The sequence below is a fragment of the Protopterus annectens genome, chromosome 1.part2 (assembly GCF_019279795.1).
Source record: "Protopterus annectens isolate FY-2018-M chromosome 1.part2, PAN1.0, whole genome shotgun sequence".
In the NCBI taxonomy this organism is placed as follows: Eukaryota; Metazoa; Chordata; order Ceratodontiformes; family Protopteridae; genus Protopterus; species Protopterus annectens.
In genome coordinates this window covers 129348534-129367720 of record NC_056727.1, presented here as the reverse complement: position 1 = coordinate 129367720, position 19187 = coordinate 129348534, and the positions used below count along the sequence as shown (strand labels likewise).

The 19187-nt window shown below is 43.8% G+C and overlaps 1 protein-coding gene across 5 annotated transcripts in view; it reads right to left on the bottom strand.

The window, feature by feature from the left end:
* Nucleotides 1-19187, bottom strand: part of PPP4R3B (protein phosphatase 4 regulatory subunit 3B) — a 2189617-nt gene that overhangs the window by 1323083 nt on the left and 847347 nt on the right. For all 5 annotated transcript variants that reach the window (XM_044055224.1, XM_044055233.1, XM_044055261.1 and 2 more), the window contains one exon: nucleotides 16195-16326. In XM_044055224.1, coding sequence (XP_043911159.1) covers nucleotides 16195-16326 — 132 coding nt within the window. The remainder of the gene's footprint in view (nucleotides 1-16194; nucleotides 16327-19187) is intronic.

Genomic DNA, 19187 nt, shown 5'->3' with positions numbered 1-19187 from the left:
AGCATCTTGAATTTGGGTACTTGCAAGAAGGTGTTTAAAACTGAAAGGTCCAGAATGGGTCTCCAAGCATTGTCTTTTCTGGGGACTAGAAACAGCCTTGAGTAAAATCCTTGGCCTTGCTCCTGTGTAGGTACCAGTTGAATGGCTCTCATGTCCATGAGAGCTGTAATTTGTTTTTGTGCCTCTGCCCATTGATTTTGTGGCAGGTTTGGCATTCCTTTTATCCTTGGCAAGGTGTGGAAATGGAATCTGTATCCTTGTGAGATAATGTCTAGGACCCATTTGTCCTTTGTGACGATGCGCCAGTTGTCTGCAAAAAGTGCTAATTTTCCTCCCAAGGGAGCCGCCAAGAGAGTTTTGCTTGGCAGTTTGAGGTTTAAGTCATTGTGTTTGCCTTCTAGTAGTTTGGGACCTGTCTTCTCCTCCCTTCTGTGTTGCAGTGCCCCATTGGCGAGGTTTGTAAGGGATTTGTGCTTGTCCTCTGCCCCTTGGGTGCCTGTATTTACCCCTCTGTGGTCTGTCAGAAGCTGGAAAGGACCAATGTTTTGTTGGCCAATTTCTGCTGAAGCGTGGGGGCTGTACCTGTAAGAAATCTTTGACCGTCTGCATAGATTTTGCCTTATCCTCCATTTTCTTTAAAACCTCCTCTGCTTTAACCCCAAATAAGACATCCTGCTGTACGGGTGCATCTAGTAACTTTGTTTTAACATGATCAGGAAGAGATTGTTCCTTTAACCAAGCATGCCTACGTATAACAGACCCAGTAACAGCTGCTCTAGAGGAAGCTTCCAAGGCATCAAAACCACATTGTAAAGTATGCTTGCCCACCTGTTCAGCTGCATGCAACAGATCCTGCATTTCCTTGAATTCAGACTGTTGCGGGTGTGTGCCCATCTTTTGTTTTATTTGAGACATTAGGAATTGCTGGTATTTAAGCATGTGAAATTGACAATTTAGTGCTCTCATAGCTAGAGTAGCTGAGGTGTAAACCTTCTTCCCCCACCTATCTAGTGCTCTGGAGTCCCTTTCAGAGGGTACAGGATTTTTAGCCAGAGAAGCCTTAGCCCCTTTGGGACCCTGGGAGATTGTCTCTGGATCAGCAACAGGGCTTTTGTATAGGAATTTGTGAGAGTCAGGCACTCTATAGTATCTATCTGGTTTGGCTGGAGCAAGAGGCAGAGAATCTGGATTTAGACTAGATTCTAAGAAAACATCATCCACAATGTCTAAAACTGGGGGGATAGCAAGTGGTCTGTGCTGGGGAAGTAAAAGAAACTCTCTGAGCCTTTTCTTTGAGTCGGAGTAGTCCTGACCTTCCCAGTGGAAATGTTCCCTCATGGTATGTAAGGTTTCCCCAAAGGAATAATCTTCAGGGGGAGAAGCTGAGGGAATGGAGTCTTCAGCATCAGAATCTTCATAAGGGGGAAAGGAGTAATCCTGTTCCTCAGAGGAGCCTGAGGAAATAGACACTTGATCAGAGGAGGCATAATCCTCCTCTTGTTTAGGCCTTTTGTCGGGGGGGGGGGGTTGGGAACCCCTGATCAAAGAAATCAAATCTTCAGCCATTTTAAGCATCTGTTTCTTAGGCATAGGGCCTTGACCTAGAGAGTGAAGTGTAGTCTTTTTTGGTTTTAGAGGAGTCTTAAGCTTAGCATAAGATTTTATGGTGAGAGTAGTCGGTCTGAAGACATCTTCAGAAACCGAAGGTGTTTCTACAGCACCGGGTTCTCCTTCTGCAATGTCGTCGGTAGGGCCTAAAGAAAATGGCTGCGTTGGCCTAGAACTCTCTGCTGGAGAATCCGAAGTGGTCTGGGGATCCAATTCAGCGGTTGCCAGGGGCTGCGTAGGCGCCTCACTGCAAACCGGAGAACCGACGACGGGCCCAGCCCTGGCCTCGGAGTCTGGCTTGGATCTAGGCTGCCTTTCTTTATCTTTCCGTTTTTTTATGCACGCCGGTAGTCGGTTGCTCCAACGGCATATTGTAATTAAATTTCCTACCGAAGTAGTGCCGTGCAAAATCAAAGCGTCGCTTTATAGTTCGCTTATTGAACCTAGCACAAAACCGACAACCAGTGACGTCGTGGTCTGGGCCTAGGGAAGGTATACAAAAAGAATAAAAGTCCTTATGAGGTATTTGCTTCCCACAAGAAATGCAATTGTTAACTTTTTCTGACATCGGACTGAGGCAAGAAAAGGTTCCCCAATGGGGTACTTAGCTTTGAAGACTTCGGACTGAAACTCTATTCGAAAATCTCAGGTGTCGGCCGACCGGCACTTGCGAACTGCTTCTGCTTCGGGCACCGTGCAGCACGAAAGACTGGAGAAAATGGCGTTGGATGCCTCTCATATACCCCTGGCGCACTGACGTCAGGGAAGAAGCGACAGCAACCGACGCCGGACCAAGACTTTGGAATTCGGGCCGACTGCAGGACCGCGTGACGGCAGGATAACCCAAGTGTGATGACTGCAGCAGGGTAACACGATAAACATCAAAGTACTGCTTGCAGACACAGCAGACTAAACTTAAGATAACGTTCCACACATCTGTAACAGAAGACTTGTAATCCCATTTCTTACAGTACATAAATTACCCACATTTAGGTGAATAGTGCCTGAAAGCAGCAAGAAAGTACAGTTGTGTACACTTACCATAAATGTAGATGTTCAAGTGTATTCATGTTGCAGTCCTGACTTGTGGGATTTCCCACTGTGGATGCCCTTGGTTGTCCCGCCTATCAGAGACTCTTTTTCCCTCCTCCAGGAGCCAGTGGATGCCCTATCAGACATGACTACATTTAGGTATAAAGGGACTCACCCGGTGCATGACCTCATTGCTTTCTTGCCCACACTAAGCAGGAGCCCCCTAAACATGTGTCTGAGATCAGGGGTCTGAGACCCTGGAATCCAGTATAGTTGAGAACGAGGAAGGGGAGGGGAGTCACCCAGACTTAGGTGACGAGGGTCCTAGCCCATTCAGTAGACAAGACGGGAAGGAGAGAGGGAAATAATACTGCAACAGTGATTACACTCAAACATCTACATTTACGGTAAGTGCACACAACTGCATTATGTTCTTCAAGTTGAGGGAATGGGAAGCATAAAAGATTCTGAACAGTTCTCGATAGAGGCCTGTGCCACCACCTCAGTTGCAGAAAAGGGCTGTGAAAGCATCTCACCTTCTTCAGCGATAACAAGCCTAGGAGGACTGGCCAACGGTGAGCGAGCATCTGAGACCCTACACCTGAAGCTATTTTATTTATTTATTTATTTTATTTTACATTTGTTGACCAGGCTAGTCCAACTGGATACATGTCCATTTTCAGTAGAGGCCCAGGGAGAAAAGCTCCAAGACAGATCCATTATACCTATATGTATAAGGTTACAAATTCAAAACAGTGTTTATAAGGTTACATACAATCAAGTTAACATAGCAGAAAATACAAAACATTTTACAGTATATTGCAAAGCAATATTTACAATAATATAGAACAAGATATTCACATGAGATAGATTGAACTTTTTCAGGTTTACAGTTCCTGAGAATGGTTGCATAAGAGTATTTACAACATATTGAACAAGATATCTATGTGAGGTAGATCATAACTGTATGCGGGTTTGCTATTCTTGTAAAGTTTGCAGTAAAGAGCATTAAATTACAGTTATAGAGTGGAGTTAGGAGAAATTTAGTCACAGAGGTAGTGCGTTAGTCAGGGTAGTCCAAGGGCATAGCCAGTGTGTTCTAAGGTATATTTTGAGTTTTTGTTTGAAGTGGGGTAGGGAAGGAAGTGAAGTAAGATCACTAGGTAGAAGATTCCTGTATTTCCCAGTTGTGTTTGAGAAAAGAAAGTTACCTGCCATGTTGTTAGACTTACTAATACTAAGTAGAAGTTTGTTGCAGAGCGTAAGTTATTAAGATTTTTATATGCAGTAATGAGGTTTGAGAGTATAGGAGTGTTGTTAGGCTGGTTGAGGATCTTATGAGCAATGGTAAGTTGGTTAAAATAAAGCTGATTTTGCAGTTCAAGCCATCCTAGTTGTTTTAGATTCTGACAGTGATGAGTTCTAAAGCGATTACCAGTAACAAATCTGGCAATGTTATTGTAATTTTCCTACTACTTTTCCTTTCCTTTTCTCTGCTTAGGGAGATCTATTTCAGCTAGACTGGCAGACGCAATTGTAAGCGGTTGGCCTGACAACTCACTAAGATGCCTAGCTGGAATCTTCAGCCTACATGTAATGGCTCTGCTTCCAGCCCCACCAAGTCACACAGAAAGAGTGAAAGTCCTGGTATGGCATCTGTTTGCCACAGCAGAGACAATTACTAATTCTCTCTGACATTAGTCAAATGATAAATTAAATGGTCCCCAAAGGGGGTACTTGGCTTTCTGGAGTCTTCTTTCTTTGATGCAGACCACTCGACACACTGATTGTTACTCTGCTTCAGGCTCTAACAGCAAGAAAGAACAGAGTTCATAGCACCTGCTGACTCCCTTTACACTCAGACGCAGTGACGTAGGACAGGGTGTCCACCAGTTCCTGGAGCAGGGAAGAGAGTCTCTGCTAGTTGGGTCAACCAAGGGCTTCCACGGTGGGAAATCCCACAAGTCAGGACTACAACAAGGAAAAATTAAGAACATCTTCAGATGCAATGGTAAGCTCTTACATACCTACACATGCGGTTCAAAAGCTAATGCAGATTTAAGCTGCTACACACTTGCCACAGGGAAAGACCGTGTTAAACAGGGCAATCAGGTAAGACAATTCTTTACTTTCTTTACTGGCAAATAAATGATACAAACAGAAAAAGTTAAGATGTGAAACAAACGTTAAAAAAATAAATAAATAAAGTTACCTAGCTACAATATTTAGACCAGCTGCCCCTCCATGCCCAATAATAAGTAAAGAGGAACGTTTACCTGCATCTCAGATTTTCAAAACATGATCTAAATAAATATGCCACCATCTCTAAAGGGGGAAATGCTACAAAAGGGCAAATCTTTCCAATACTCCAAGATAAATCTTGTCCAACACTGACAAAAAAAAATACATTTTATATTTAAGTAATCTGGAAGACAAAAACTAAGCTGTGGGAGTTTAGAGAAATGTCAGTTGAACCCTCTCCAAGTCCCCTGTTGCTCTGAGGCAACTCAACTGCACACTGAACAGCATAGTCACAAGCTCTTCACCCTAAATTGTCAACAGAATAAGCCCCTCTGTATTCCTTTATCACAAACTGATCAACTTACCCACTCCCCAACAGTACTACGGTAAAGCCTGCCATTATGGATGGTCACTTTCCCACCATTTCTCCAGCCAGCCTGATTGACTTGGGCATCCTGAGGCAATGTAGTAATTGCCTCATGTATACTGACAGCCACTTAGTCCTGAAACAAATACCCTAATGTGAGATATGTAATTACACTACCAAACTGGAAACAATCTTCTCATGTAACAAAAAACAAGACAAACAGGTTGTCTTGCTCATGCAACTTCACCTCTCACAGAATTTCAGGGCACAACAGATAAACCCACATAAGCTGAGGTACTCACTAGAAACCTACCAAAAGATCAGAGATCTCCCAAGCGCAAATTATCTGCACACACCTCAACATGCATAGAAACCACTGTAGCATACATATCAGTGTCTCACCAAATAAGCCCCTATGGCAAAACATATCAAAACCTAATGTCTTGGTCACAGAAGACTTCACAGTGAGGCACACAGATGTCCCCCTCACCAGGTTTGACAACGAAAAGGTCACAGTCAGCTGCCTATCGGGTGCCAGGATCCATGAGATCATGCATGCACTCAGGTCACTCAACAAGAAGCACTATTATAACTCTGTCATAGCCCATGTTGGGGTCAATGACTTGAGACATACGTCCCTGGACTATATGAAGAGAGACACGACTGAACTCTCAAATTCTCTGTCCCAGGCAGGTATGACCCTAGCCCTAAGCAGCATTCTACCTTCATCCAGGGTGCCATAATATAAACAAAAAAAGACTGACTTCAACAATTGGAATAGCTTCTGGTGTCATTCCTGGAGGATCCAGTATTTGTCAGCCTGGGAAGACATGGTAGATAGACCACACTGCTTTGGTGCTTGCCTCCCCCATACTGCCTTTTTTAGGCAATGTCAAAACAACAAAATTATCAACATAGCAAAATCCATGCGAGACAAACTCAAAGTTCTGCTGCTTAATGCTAGGAATCTAAATGTGAAACTGCACTCCCTGGAAGCACTCCTGACTTTGTAAGATGCTGATGTCTGTGCAGTCGGCCACAGAAAGCAACCCAGCTGTGCAAGTCTACAACACTATCTACATGTTCAGACCTCAGAATGAGCATTAAAGAACCAAAGGTGGGTATCCATCTTCACTAAAGCCAAGTACACCTCCAGACTGTTCAAACAGTATGACTCTCTCAAACTACTCCATGTCCAATTAATTACAGGCACAACACCGTACTACATCATTGGTAGCTATAGGTCCCCCTCCATGAACCAAGAAAAGCACAATGCCTACTTGCACTTACTGGAGTCACTCGCCATACAGCCCAACACCTTAAGTCATGGGAGATTTCAATTAATCCTCCATCAACTGGGTAACATACATGAGCTCTTACATGCTCGCCCAGAGGTACCTGGACTTTGTCAGTGCAAATGCTCTGGTACAGACAGTCTACATCCCCACAAGTGGCTCTAATGTCCTTGACACAGTACTCACCAACATGGGTGGTTACTGTACTGCCCCGTGTGACACCCTCCCTGGTAAGGTCAGACCATGAATCAGTCTCATTCGACATAACCATCAGACCCCACACTCAAAACGGAGCAAAAACACTAAGGAACTTCTCCAAAGCAAACTACAGCCTACTAAGTGATGGTATAAAAAGCTCTACACCCCCTGCAATCACAGGCAGTAAGGACTCCTATGCAGGGATGGACACAAATGCCCTGTATAATCATCCTAGCAACTGTACAGACTGCTATGCCTGACCAGATTAAAGCCAGGTCCTCCCAAAAAAACAAGCCGCCTTGGTGGAGATCTAGTATAAACAGATCATATAACAAAAGGAAGAAAGTGATGTCCAAGAACAAGAGGTAAATGCCTCTGCAGAGGAAGAATTCCCTCCACAGACTGAACAAGCAAATCAAAAGCTTTGTAAAAAGTCCTCTAAAGCTATTTATGAAGCTAAAATAACATCCCTAACCAAGAACAATCATAAGGCACTCCAAGTCCAAAATCTAAAAGGGAGTGCCCACTATACCGGAGGAAACTGTCAACCTGCAAGATGACAGATTTGGTGCAAACTTTATCCCCCCTATCCCCACCAGCCATACACCAAAGCATACCTGACACCAGCTCTCTATCTAGTACCTCTAGTGATCAAGTCATAGCTTCGCTTTCCAAGGTCAAAAACACAACCTCAACAGGACTAAACATCCCAGGTTGCTTACTAAGCAATCTAAAAACAGGACCTAGCTGACCCACTAGCCATTCTCTTTAACCATAGCCTGAGAACAGGCTTTGTACCAGCAGAATGGAGAAAAGCAACAGTAATCCCCTTGCATAAAGGGGGGGGGGGGCATCCACCGACTCTGGGAACTATAGACCAATAAGTCTAACCAGCCTCATCTGCTAAGCCATGGAAAGGACCATCATGGACCTTAATGACAAAGGTGACCTTCAAACCCTAGATGCAATTCAGTTTCACTTTGTTAAGGGAAGACTGTTTTTACTGAACCGAGTAGACTTATTCGAGAAAGTCACCAAAGCCCTGGATGAAGGTAAGACAGTGCATACTGTCTATCTGGACCCACCCAAAGTTTTTGACACAATCCCCCATTTGGGTATCATTGAAAAACTTCTAGGTGGTAACCCTTATATCTCTAGATGAGTAGCGAATTGGCTCACCAAAAGAGCACATACTATCACAAATTGGTGACTCCACCTCTACCAGTAGACCAGTCACCACAGGAGTACTTCAAGGATCTGTACTGGACCCTTTACTATTTGGAATATATTTCTTGGAAGTCCAGGCTAAAGTAGACTGGCTTCGGCTTACTAAGTTCGCTGATGACTGTAAACTAGGCGCAATCAGTGAGTCCCCCAACGATGTTAACATATTAAAGGAAGAGCTAACACAAACAAATGACTGGTGCCAAAGTCACAGTCTAAAACTAAATGCAAAAGAGTACAATATTATCCCATATGGCCAAGTGGATTTCCCCACTAATTACAATACTGACAGAGACCCTCTAAGTTTAAACCCAGTGGTGTAAGACCTGGGAATACAGGTCGACAGCAATCTGAACTCTGACCACCAGGTTTCCACGGTGGTGAGGAAAGCCTTCTATATTGCGCATCACATAAGTAAAGGCTCTAAGGATGTTATAACCCCACTTTACTTGACCCTAAACAGACCATTAATAGAGTACAGTACTCCTTTCTGCATGTATCTCACTAGACGCCTGTAGCAACTGGAGAGTCCACACAGTTTTCTCACCAAGATGATACAGAATCTCCAAACCATGACCTACATGGATAGACTGAAAGCACTGTCACTGTACTCTGTATCATATAGGCCTGGCCTACAGGGCAGTCTCTGACCTCAACCTGACGGAAATGCTGCATATCCGCAAATGAAATGGCACTAGAGTCACTCACTCTAGGAATCTCAACCTTGCTGATGCTGGAGAGACAGGTATGCCTCCCAGAGATTGCCGCTGCACTGTAATAAACTTCCAATTCAAGAAGAGCTCGTCAATGGCCCTATTCAAGCACAACCTGGAAAAAATGGACAGGTGACTGCAAATTCACCTGGGGTGTGGCACTCATGTCCCTCATTGACAGGGGTACTCGGTGCTGATCTGTAAATTTCGTCCATCTAACCAAGGACAATTGGGGCAACATAGGAGTAACATGGCTAGACTTAAAAGGCTCTAGGGCCGTTAGTCTAGTAACATCCTATGAACCTATAACCTTGTTTAAAAAATCTAGGGTATTTACCAAACAAGAAAAAAACTTGGAAACAATTTAGTATAAGCTTATCTAGCTTGGTGGGATTCACAAAGTGGTCATAATTTGCAAGAATATGCCTAAAGCTCAATGGAAAATAATAAATAATAATGAAGGCTATCTATATATATATATATATATATATATATAGATATATATATATATATATATTTGGATTAAAACTATTACTTCTTACACAATGTTTACATATGCACATTTAGTTTAAAATTCCAAAACTGCTTTATGCAACACAGCTACAGGGAGTGATTCATAACTCTTCCAAGAAAGCTCTGTTGTACATGTACACCTAAAATATTTTATGGCTAACAAGTAGTTCTTAAAATTGCTGAACTTTCCTCTTTTGCAGTTCTACTAAAACCTTCTAAGGGACAGCATCTAAACTATAAAGGGATAACACATCAATGAACAGTGTCACTCTCTGAACATGTTAGCAACGCAGTACAGTGGTAACATTTGATGATTATGTTTTCTTATTTGCTATCATAATCTCAACTGCCACTGCAAAAAAAAAAAAAAAAAAAAAAGTAAACCAAGCAGTGACAACTAAGGAATTCCACTTTATGCTACCAGGAGTAAATAATTCCAGGGAAAGTCAGCTTCACTGCAGTACCTCTGAGTTCACATGTTTTACTTAAAACAAATGGAGGTGCTTCTCTTTCAATACATTTTGTGATCCCCAGGTCAAAACATGGTAAATATCTAAAGAGAACAAAAAAAATTCTGAAAAGGAGGGGAAGAATCTGCCTTTCTCTACCTGAAAGTATCTGTCATGTTTCCATTTTCCCACATGCAGTACTGCACAGAAGTCTAAACAAACACAAAATGTCACTTGCCTGGAAGATTTTTGACCCAACATAAAAAAAGAGAACACACGCGCGTGCGCGCACACACACACACACACACACACACACACACACACACACTTACTACCTGCTGCCACGATTCCAACTGAAGATCCACATACAAAATATGACCTCAACACCACAAAATAACGTAGATAAAATAGAAAAAGTACAGTTTTGTACCTACCATAAATGTAGATGTCCGAACAGGATAGCATCTGCAGTCCTAACAAATGGGTTGTCCTGTCGTCAGGCAGCCCTTCGGTCGGCCGGATTCCAAAGTCTGGGTCTGGCCTTGGCTGGTGTCTCACTTCACCCGACGTCATCTCTGCTGGTCTTCGGGTATAAAGGCATCAGCCGACGCCATTTTCCTCAGTGTTTCTTGCCCCAGATGCCAGTAGCCCTCTTGGATAGCTAAATTTTTGGGTAAATGCCAATGTTTTCCAAAAAGTAGAAGGCAAACACAAAAAATATGCATGTATGTACATATATACAAACAAATACACCATAAGAGATCCCTCCCCAGCTAGCTATTAGGTGGGCAATACCCTAGGAGTACCACAGAGGGGAAGGAGGGTGGGTAATCCTGACTGCAGATGCTATCCTGTTCGGACATCTACATTTATGGTAGGTACAAAACTGTACCATGTCCTTCAAGGATGCATCTGCAGTCCTAACAAATGGGTAGAATACCATAGCCAAACTAGGGGAGGAGGAATAAGTATTATGGTGTAGTTAGGATCCCTTGCAACACAGCAGTGGCAAACCCTGCTCGGGATCTAGAGTATAGAGGTAAGTTATAATGCTTGGCAAATGTATGCACGGAGGTCCAAGTAGCAGCCTCAATAATGTCCTTGGTAGCCACTCCTCGTAAGAAGGCTGTGGTAGTGGCTGTAGCCCTTGTAGAATGAGGCCTTATGTTCTGTGGAATTTGCTTTCCATGATAGGAGTAACAGAATCTTATGCAATTTCCTATCCACTTGGAGATTGTCTGTTTGGAAATTGCTTTTCCTTCCCTTCCTGTTGCATAGGCTACTAGGAGCTGGTCAGTTTTTCTATTGCCCTTGGTTCTGTCCAGGTCGCAACTGTCTATGTACATCCAAGGAATGCAGCAGTCTTTCCCCTTTGTTCTGTGGATTGGGAAAGAAGGTAGGTAGGTGGATTGCCTGGTTTAGAGACACTCTGGATACCACCTTAGGCATAAATGTAGGATTAGTTCTCATGGACACTCTATCTTGATGGAAGATTAGGAAGGGTTGTACTGCCATTAAAGCCTGTAGTTCCGAAACCCTTCTTGCTGAAGTAATTGCCAGTAGGAAAGCAGTTTTCCAGGATAGGTGTTGAAGATCTGCTGTTGCTGCTGGTTCGAATGGAGGGAGTGTCAATTTTTCTAACACAAAATTCAAGTCCCATGCTGGTAATGGTGGTTTCCTAGGAGGTTTAACATTCTTAATTCCTCTGAGGAACTGTCTGAGTAGAGGATGCGAGAAGACAGGGGGGTCGAGGCTGAATTCTGCAGAAATAGCTGATGCATGTATCTTGATGGAGGAATAGGACAGGCCAGTATGTAGGAGCTCTGCCAAATACTCCAGGATGTTGGCAATATCTACCTTTGACACATCTTTCCCTCTTTCCGTACTCCAAATGACAAACCTTTTCCATTTTCCTGCATAGTTCCTTCTAGTAGAAGGTCTGCGGGTGTCAAGGATAATGTCTTTAACCCTTTGGGATAAATCTGGGTTAGATGCTCTTATGTAATGTTCCAGGCAGTGAGTTGCAGAGTTTTCAGGTTTGGATGCAAGATGTTGTAGTTGCTCTGAGTCAACATCAAAGGAATCAGGGGTAGAGCCCACGTTCCCCCCCGAGACATGCTCCTCAGTAATGGACACCAATGTTGTCTTGGCCAATTTGGAGCTATCAGAATTATCCTTGGACGTTCCTCTTTGATTTTCAGTAGTACCTTGTGCATCAAAGGAAGGGGTGGAAATGCATATGCTGTCAGGCCTTTCCAATTGAAGGATAGAGAGTCCACCCTCCAAGCAAGGGGGTGGTATGTCCTTGTGCAGAATTTCTTGAGCTGGTGATTGAGTGGGGATGCAAATAGGTCTATTTGTGGCATTCCCCATTTCTTTGTGATGGCCTTGAAGATGTCCGGGTGTAGCATCCATTCGTGAGCATCCGAGATAGTTCTGCTTAACATGTCTGCTAGGATGTTTTCTTTTCCCGGTACGAATATTGCCTGTAATTGAATGTTGTAGTTCAGAGCCATATTCCACAGGTCCAGAGTCCTTCGGCATAGGGGGTATGAATGAGTGCCTCCCTGTTTGTTGATGTACCACATGACTGTGGTGTTGTCTGTCCTTATCATCAATTGGCCCTCTTTGAGGAATGGTCTGAAATTCTGGATTGCTAGTTTTACTGCCAGCATTTCTTTTTGATTTATGTGCAGGTGTAGTTGATCTGGAGTTCATATGCCTTGAATGCACTTGTCCAGCAGTGCCCCCCAACCGAGGTCTGAGGCGTCTGTTGTGATGGTTTGGCTTGCTTGAATGTTGTGGAAGGACAAGCCTGAGTTTGCCTGGCATATCTGAGCCCACCATAGGAACTCTTGTTTCAGGCATGGAATTAGTGGTACTTCGGTTTCTAAGCTGTGCTTGTGTTGAGACCATAAATTCTTTAGGTACCACTGTAGCTTTCTCATATGCAGTCTGGCATGGGGGACCAAGATTATGCAGGATGCCATGAAACCCAAGGCCTGCAGTACTTTCCTTGCTGTTAGTTTGTTCTGCTTTGCTAGTGCCAAGAAGTACAGAGGAAGTTGTTCTTGTTTTTCTGCAGTTAGGAATGCCATCTGTTTTACTGTGTCCAATTCTGCACCCAAGAATGTTATTGTCTGGGATGGTATCAGTTTTGACTTTTTTAAATTGACTGTGTATCCCAGGGCTTGTAGTAAGCAAATGACTCTTTGTAAGTCTTGTGTCAGCTTGCTTTTGTTGTCCGCTTGTATCAGGCAGTCGTCCAGGTATGGATAAATTTGGATTCCCTGAAGCCTGCAATGAGCGATTACTGATGCCAGGCATTTCGTGAACACTCTGGGCGCAGTAGATAAGCCAAAGGGCAATGCTGAGAATTGATAATGCTCTGATCCTGCAAGAAATCTGAGGTATCTTCTGCAAATTGTTCGTATGGGGACGTGCAGGTATGTCTCCTTGAGATCTAGAGTAACCAGCCAATACTCCTTGCCCAGCATGGGAAGAAGTTTGTGTAGGGTCAGCATTTTGAATTTTGGAACGATGATGAATGTGTTTAAAGCGGACAGGTCGAGATTAGGTCTCCAACTGTTCTCTTTTCTTGGTACTAGGAAGAGTCTGGAGTAAAATCCCTTGCCCTGTTCTGTAGGTGGTACCCTTTCCACAGCTCTCATCTTTGTTAATTGAGCTATTTGTTTTAGGGCTTCTGACTTTTGATTTGGTGGCAGGTTTGGCATTCCTCTTTTTGCTGGTAAGGTGTGGAAGTGAAACCTGTAGCCTTGGTCTATAGTTTGCAAAATCCAGTTGTCTCTTGTGATATAGTGCCAGTTTTTTGAAAATAAGGCTAATGTTCCGCCTAAGGGTGCTACTATTTGTTCCCTGGTAGGTGGTGTTAGAGCCAAGTCACTGTGATTGTCCTGTTGCAGTGGTCATGGTTGTATCTGTGCCTCGTTGGTTATTGCCTTGCCACTGGCGTCCCCTGTAGGCACCTCCTCTGGATTGATTTCTGCCTCTGGAACGTCTATTCCTGCCTCTCTGATTTTTAGAGGAGTCTGGAAAGGGCCAATTTTTGGAAGGCCAGTTCCTGCTGAACCTTGGGGGCTGTACCTGTAAGAAATCTTTAACTGTTTGTACAGATTTTGCCTTCTCTTCCATTTTCTTCATTACTTGTTGGGTAGGAGAACCAAATAAACTGACCTTGTCCATAGGAGCATCTAATAGCTTTGCTTTAACATGATCCGGCAAGACCTGCTCTTTCAACCATGCATGCCTTCTTATAACTGTGCCAGTCATGGCTGATCTAAATGAAGCCTCCAGTGCATCACAGCCACATTTTAAAGAATGGTTACTAACCTGCTGAATGTTATTCACCATTTCTAGAACATATTTCTTATCTAAGGAATCATCAGAGGACAGTTTCTTAGTTAACTGATCAAGCATAAACTCCTGGTATTGGATCATATGAAACTGACAGTTCAAAGCTCTAGCTGAGAGAGTAGCAGAGGTGTATACTTTTTTGCCCCATCTCTAAGGACCTGGATTCCCTATCAGAAGGGAGAGGGTTTTTAGCTGAGGTCGTAGCTACTGCCTTAGGCCCCTGGGAGATGGTCTCCGGATCTGCAAAATGAGCCTTGTATAAGTGGTGATGAGTGTCCGGTACCCTGTAGAACCTGTCGGGCTTAGCAGGGGCTGGAGGTAAAGTATCAGGAGCAGTGCAAACAACATTAAATGCATCATCCACAACAGGAAGAACTGGAGGTATAGCTAAGGGCCTATGTTGCGGTAAGTGTAAAAAGGTCCTAAGCCTTTTTCTTGAATCTGAGAAATCTTGTCCCTGCCATTGGAATTGCTCTCGCATGGCATGTAAGGTTTCCCCAAAGGAAAATTCCTCTGGTGGAGAGGCAGAAGGAATAGATTCTTCAGCATCAGAATCTTCATAAGTAGAAAGAGGAGCCTCTAGATGGTCTGTAATGTCTGAGTCATCAGAAGAGTCATCTGAGGAGCCTGGCTCAGGGGGCTCTGCTCTAGGTCTCTTTTCCGGAGGTTGTGAGGCCCTGTCAGGGTGAGATTGGGATCCCCTTATTAAAGAGATGAGATCCTCTGCCAGAGTAAGCATTTGTGAACTGGAGCTGGGCCTGTGAGAGGGGGGCTTAACAGGCACTGATTTAGCAGTTTTGGCTGCTTTAGCCCTGGCAAAGGCCTTTATAGACATGGCTGCAGGAGGCCTAGCAGCACCACGTGCTGGGGTAGAGACATCCAAAGGGATGGTGTCTGATAACTCTAGAGAAACCACATTAGTAGGCAAAATTTCAGAGGCCGATTCAGCTAGGGTAGAAGGGGCCTCGGTAGTAGTCATGGATTCGGCTGTAGATTGAACCGTTTGCTTGGTTTCGGCCGAAACCGAGACACTCGCGGTTTGCTTAACCGTGGTTTCGGCCGAAACCGCGGACCGCGAGTGTCGGTCCTTTTCATTGCGTTTAACAATTTGGGTAGTCGGAGGATCCGACGGCATAATGTACGCAAAGTCTGAGCCAAAACTGTTCAGCAACTCCGACCGACGCCTAAGCGTCGCCGGTGGAAGGAAGCACAGGCTAAACAAGCTGCTACGCCGTGGTCTGGGCCTAAACAAGGTAAGCAGTAAGAGTGGAAATCTTTATGAGGTATTTGTTTCCCACAAGTTAAACAGTTATTTACTTTTTCTGACATCGGCTGAGGCAAGAAAGAGTCCCCAACGGGGTACTTAGCTTTTAGAAGCCTTCGAAGTAGTATTCGGTAGTATTAATCTCTGGATCTGACCGACCGGCACTTGCGAACAGCTTCTGCTTCGGGCGCCACGCGGCAAGAAAGACTGAGGAAAATGGCGTCGGCTGATGCCTTTATACCCGAAGACCAGCAGAGATGACGTCGGGTGAAGTGCGACACCAGCCGAGGCCAGACCCAGACTTTGGAATCCGGCCGACCGAAGGGCTGCCTCACGACAGGACAACCCATTTGTTAGGACTGCAAATGCATCCTTGAAGGACATCATCTGGAAGAAAGCAATAAACTAACCTCAGTGCAAAAGTATTTTAGGAAATCCTTTTCCAGCTAAACAAATCTGATCCTTTATTGTAGAGTACACAAATTATGCAGAGCAGCCCTGTGTTAAGATTTCTGCCTCACAGACCAAGGGCCCAGAGTTGAGAAAAAAAAAATGACCAAGTCACTGCCTGTGTGCATGTTAACCCCATGACTGTATGTGTTTTCTCTGGGTAGTCTTGTTTCAAAAAAGGGCAAAAGCAAAGGTTTGAAATCTTTTCTTAGGTTCCATAATTCAGACTGAGCACTTACTCTCAAAATGTTATGCTTTAGAGAACACAATTCTTTTATACACTGTAAAAGGTGATCAAATCACAACATGCAGTAAAAAGAAATGCTAGTACATGGAATACACAACCATACATTACTATGGTTAATGCTGCATCGTGAGACTGCATGGCAATATAGAATGATCCAAAACTAACAATATATTTACTTTACAGCTATATTTAACACATCAGCATTCATCAAGGTCTTACATTACTTGTGGCCAGCATGTTTTCTGGGTCAATCAAAGTTCGCAGAAGTCCCATTAATTGAACAGCTCCTCCAAGCTCAGGATCAGTATCACATATCATCTGTTCAATAACTACATTTATAAGAAGAATTTCCTAAAATGGAACACATTCAAATTAGTCTAAAACCTTCTCTTTTTCAGTACACTATTAGACTTTTTTTTTTTTTTTTTTTTTTTTAACAAACGATTCTAAAATCTTACTTGTAAAAGTAACTACAGCAGCAGGAAGTGTTGTAAACTCAGTTACAACAGGTCTGTTTTGCTTACCAGTCCCAGCCCTTTCTCAATTGGCTAAAAGCACCCTAGAAATGATCCAGAACATACAACACAAAAATTTATGTAATGCAAATGTAAACATAAGACATTATTCATGTTACTGAAAATCATTAACTATATACAAAATATGCAAAAAAGACTACTTACCTTACACAGGTGCATCTTTCATAATTTGACTTCTAGTCATAGCTCAACCTATACTCCATTCTGATCTTCTGCTAAGAAAGTACAGTTGTGTACACTTACCACAAATGTAGATGTTCGAGTGTATTCACTGTTGCAGTCACCACCTGTGGGTTATCCCTGCTGTGGTAGCCCTCGGCCAGCCTGAATACCAGAGACAATATTTTTGCGCGCCAGCTGCTGTCACCTGTAGTCTAACATCAGGTCGTCAGTACTATAAAGCAACGCAGCCGACATCATTACATCAGATTTTCTTGCCCTAACCTGTCGGAAAAGAGAGTAGTTGTCCTGGTGGCTAAGAGCCACCCTGGGAAGCATGTGTCCCCCTATGGGAAGATGTGAAAAGGGGGATGGAGGGAGGGAATCCAAGACTGCAACAGTGAATACACTCGAAAATCTACATTTATGGTAAGTATACACAAAGTACAGTTTTGTACCTACCATAAATGTAGATGTTCAAGTGCTAATACAGCTGCAGTCATAACAGATGGGTTCTCCTGCCGTCAGGCGGGTCCTCGGTCGGCCGAATACCAAAGTCTAGGTCCGGCGTCGGTAGTCGTCGCTTCTTCCCTGACGTCAGTGCGACAGGGGTATAAAGAAACCAGCCGACGCCAATTTCTTCAGTTTTTCTTGCCCCAGATGTCAGGTGCCCCCAGAAGGAAGGTAATACATAAATTTGTGTAATAAAGCAATGCAATATAATCAAAATACAGTAGTTGCAAGCAAATGCACCATAAATGAATACCCCAATCAGGTTGTATGAGGAGGTGTTAGCCAGTAGGCCTGTCCCAAGAGGGGAAGGAGGGAGGGAAACCTGGACTGCAGCTGTATTAGCACTCGAACATCTACATTTATGGTAGGTACAAAACTGTACTATGTTCATCGTGCATACAGCTGCAGTCATAACAGATGGGTAGAATCCCAAAGCTAAGAAAGGGGTGGTAGGTACTAGGTGGAACTAGGAGGAGCCAGGATGCCCTGCAAGACTGCAGTGGCAAAGCCTGCTCTAGTTTTGGAGTATAATGGTAGGTGGTAGTGCTTGGAGAAGGTATGCACAGAACTCCAAGTGGCTGCTTCCAAAATATCTTTGGTAGGAACTCCTCTGAGGAGAGCTGCAGAGGTAGCTGTGACCTTTGTGGAGTGAGATCTGATGCCTGTAGGTACAGTTTTGCCATGAAAAGAATAACAAAAGCGTATGCAGTGGGCTATCCATTTTGAGATTGTCTGTTTTGAAATTGGCTTTCCTTGAGCTCCTACAGCATAGGACACAAAGAGCTGTTCCGATTTTCTGAAAGGCTTTGTTCTGTCCAAATAATAACGCAGTTGTCTGTGGATGTCCAAGGAATGTAGTAATCTCTCCCCTTTGTTTTGAGGATTAGGATAAAAGGTAGGTAAGTGTATGGCCTGATTCAAAGCTACCCTGGATACCACTTTAGGCATAAAGGACGGGTTGGTTCGTAAGGAAACTCTGTCCTGATGGAAGATGATAAAAGGCTGCACAGCCATGAGAGCTTGTAGTTCTGAAACTCTACGAGCTGAGGTAATAGCCAGAAGGAAAGCTGTTTTCCAGGACAAATATTGCAAATCTGATGAGGCAGCTGGCTCAAAGGGAGGCAAGGTCAGTTTTTCCAGAATTAAATTGAGATCCCAAGCAGGTATTGGTTGTTTCCTTGGGGTCTTAGATTCTTAAGCCCTCTGAGGAACTGTCTTAAGAGAGGGTGAGAGAATAAGGGTGGATCAGTGTTGTATTCTGCAGAAATGGCTGAGGCATGGATTTTGATGGAGGAGAATGAAAGTCCACTGCTTAGCAGCTCAGCTAGATACTGTAGTATTTGAGGTAAATTCAGTTTTCCAGGATCCTGGCCCTTTTTCTCATTCCAGACACAAAATCGTTTCCATTTTGCAGAGTAAGCTTTTCTAGTTGATGGCCTTCTGGCCTCCAAAATGACATCCTGCACCTCCTTGGAGAGTAGGGTCTGTTGTGATGCTAAGGAATCTTCCATGCGGCTAGATTGAGTGTTTTTAGCTTTCTGTGAAGAGTTCTGAAGCGGTGCTGAGTCAGGAGAAGAGGCATTAGAGGCAGGGTCCATGGTGGTGAATGCGTCAGGCTCCTCAGGAGTGGGTACCAGTGTTGTCTTGGCCAGTCTGGACCAATGATTATCATCTTTGGTCTGTCTGCTCTGGTTTTCAATAGAACTTTGGGCAGCAGAGGAAGAGTTGGGAAGGCATACACTGTCATTGATGTCCAACTGAAAGAGAGAGCGTCCACTCTCCAGGCCTTTGGATGGAAAATCCTTGAGCAGAATTTTGTCAATTGGTGATTTTTGTGGGAGGCAAACAGATCTATGTCTGGCCTTCCCCATGCTTGGATTATTTCTGTAAAAACTTTTGGATGCAACTTCCATTCGTGTGGATCTGTCATATTTCTGCTTAGGTTGTCTGCCAACGTGTTTTCCTTGCCTGGCAAGTACTGTGCTTGTAGTTCGATTTGTAAGT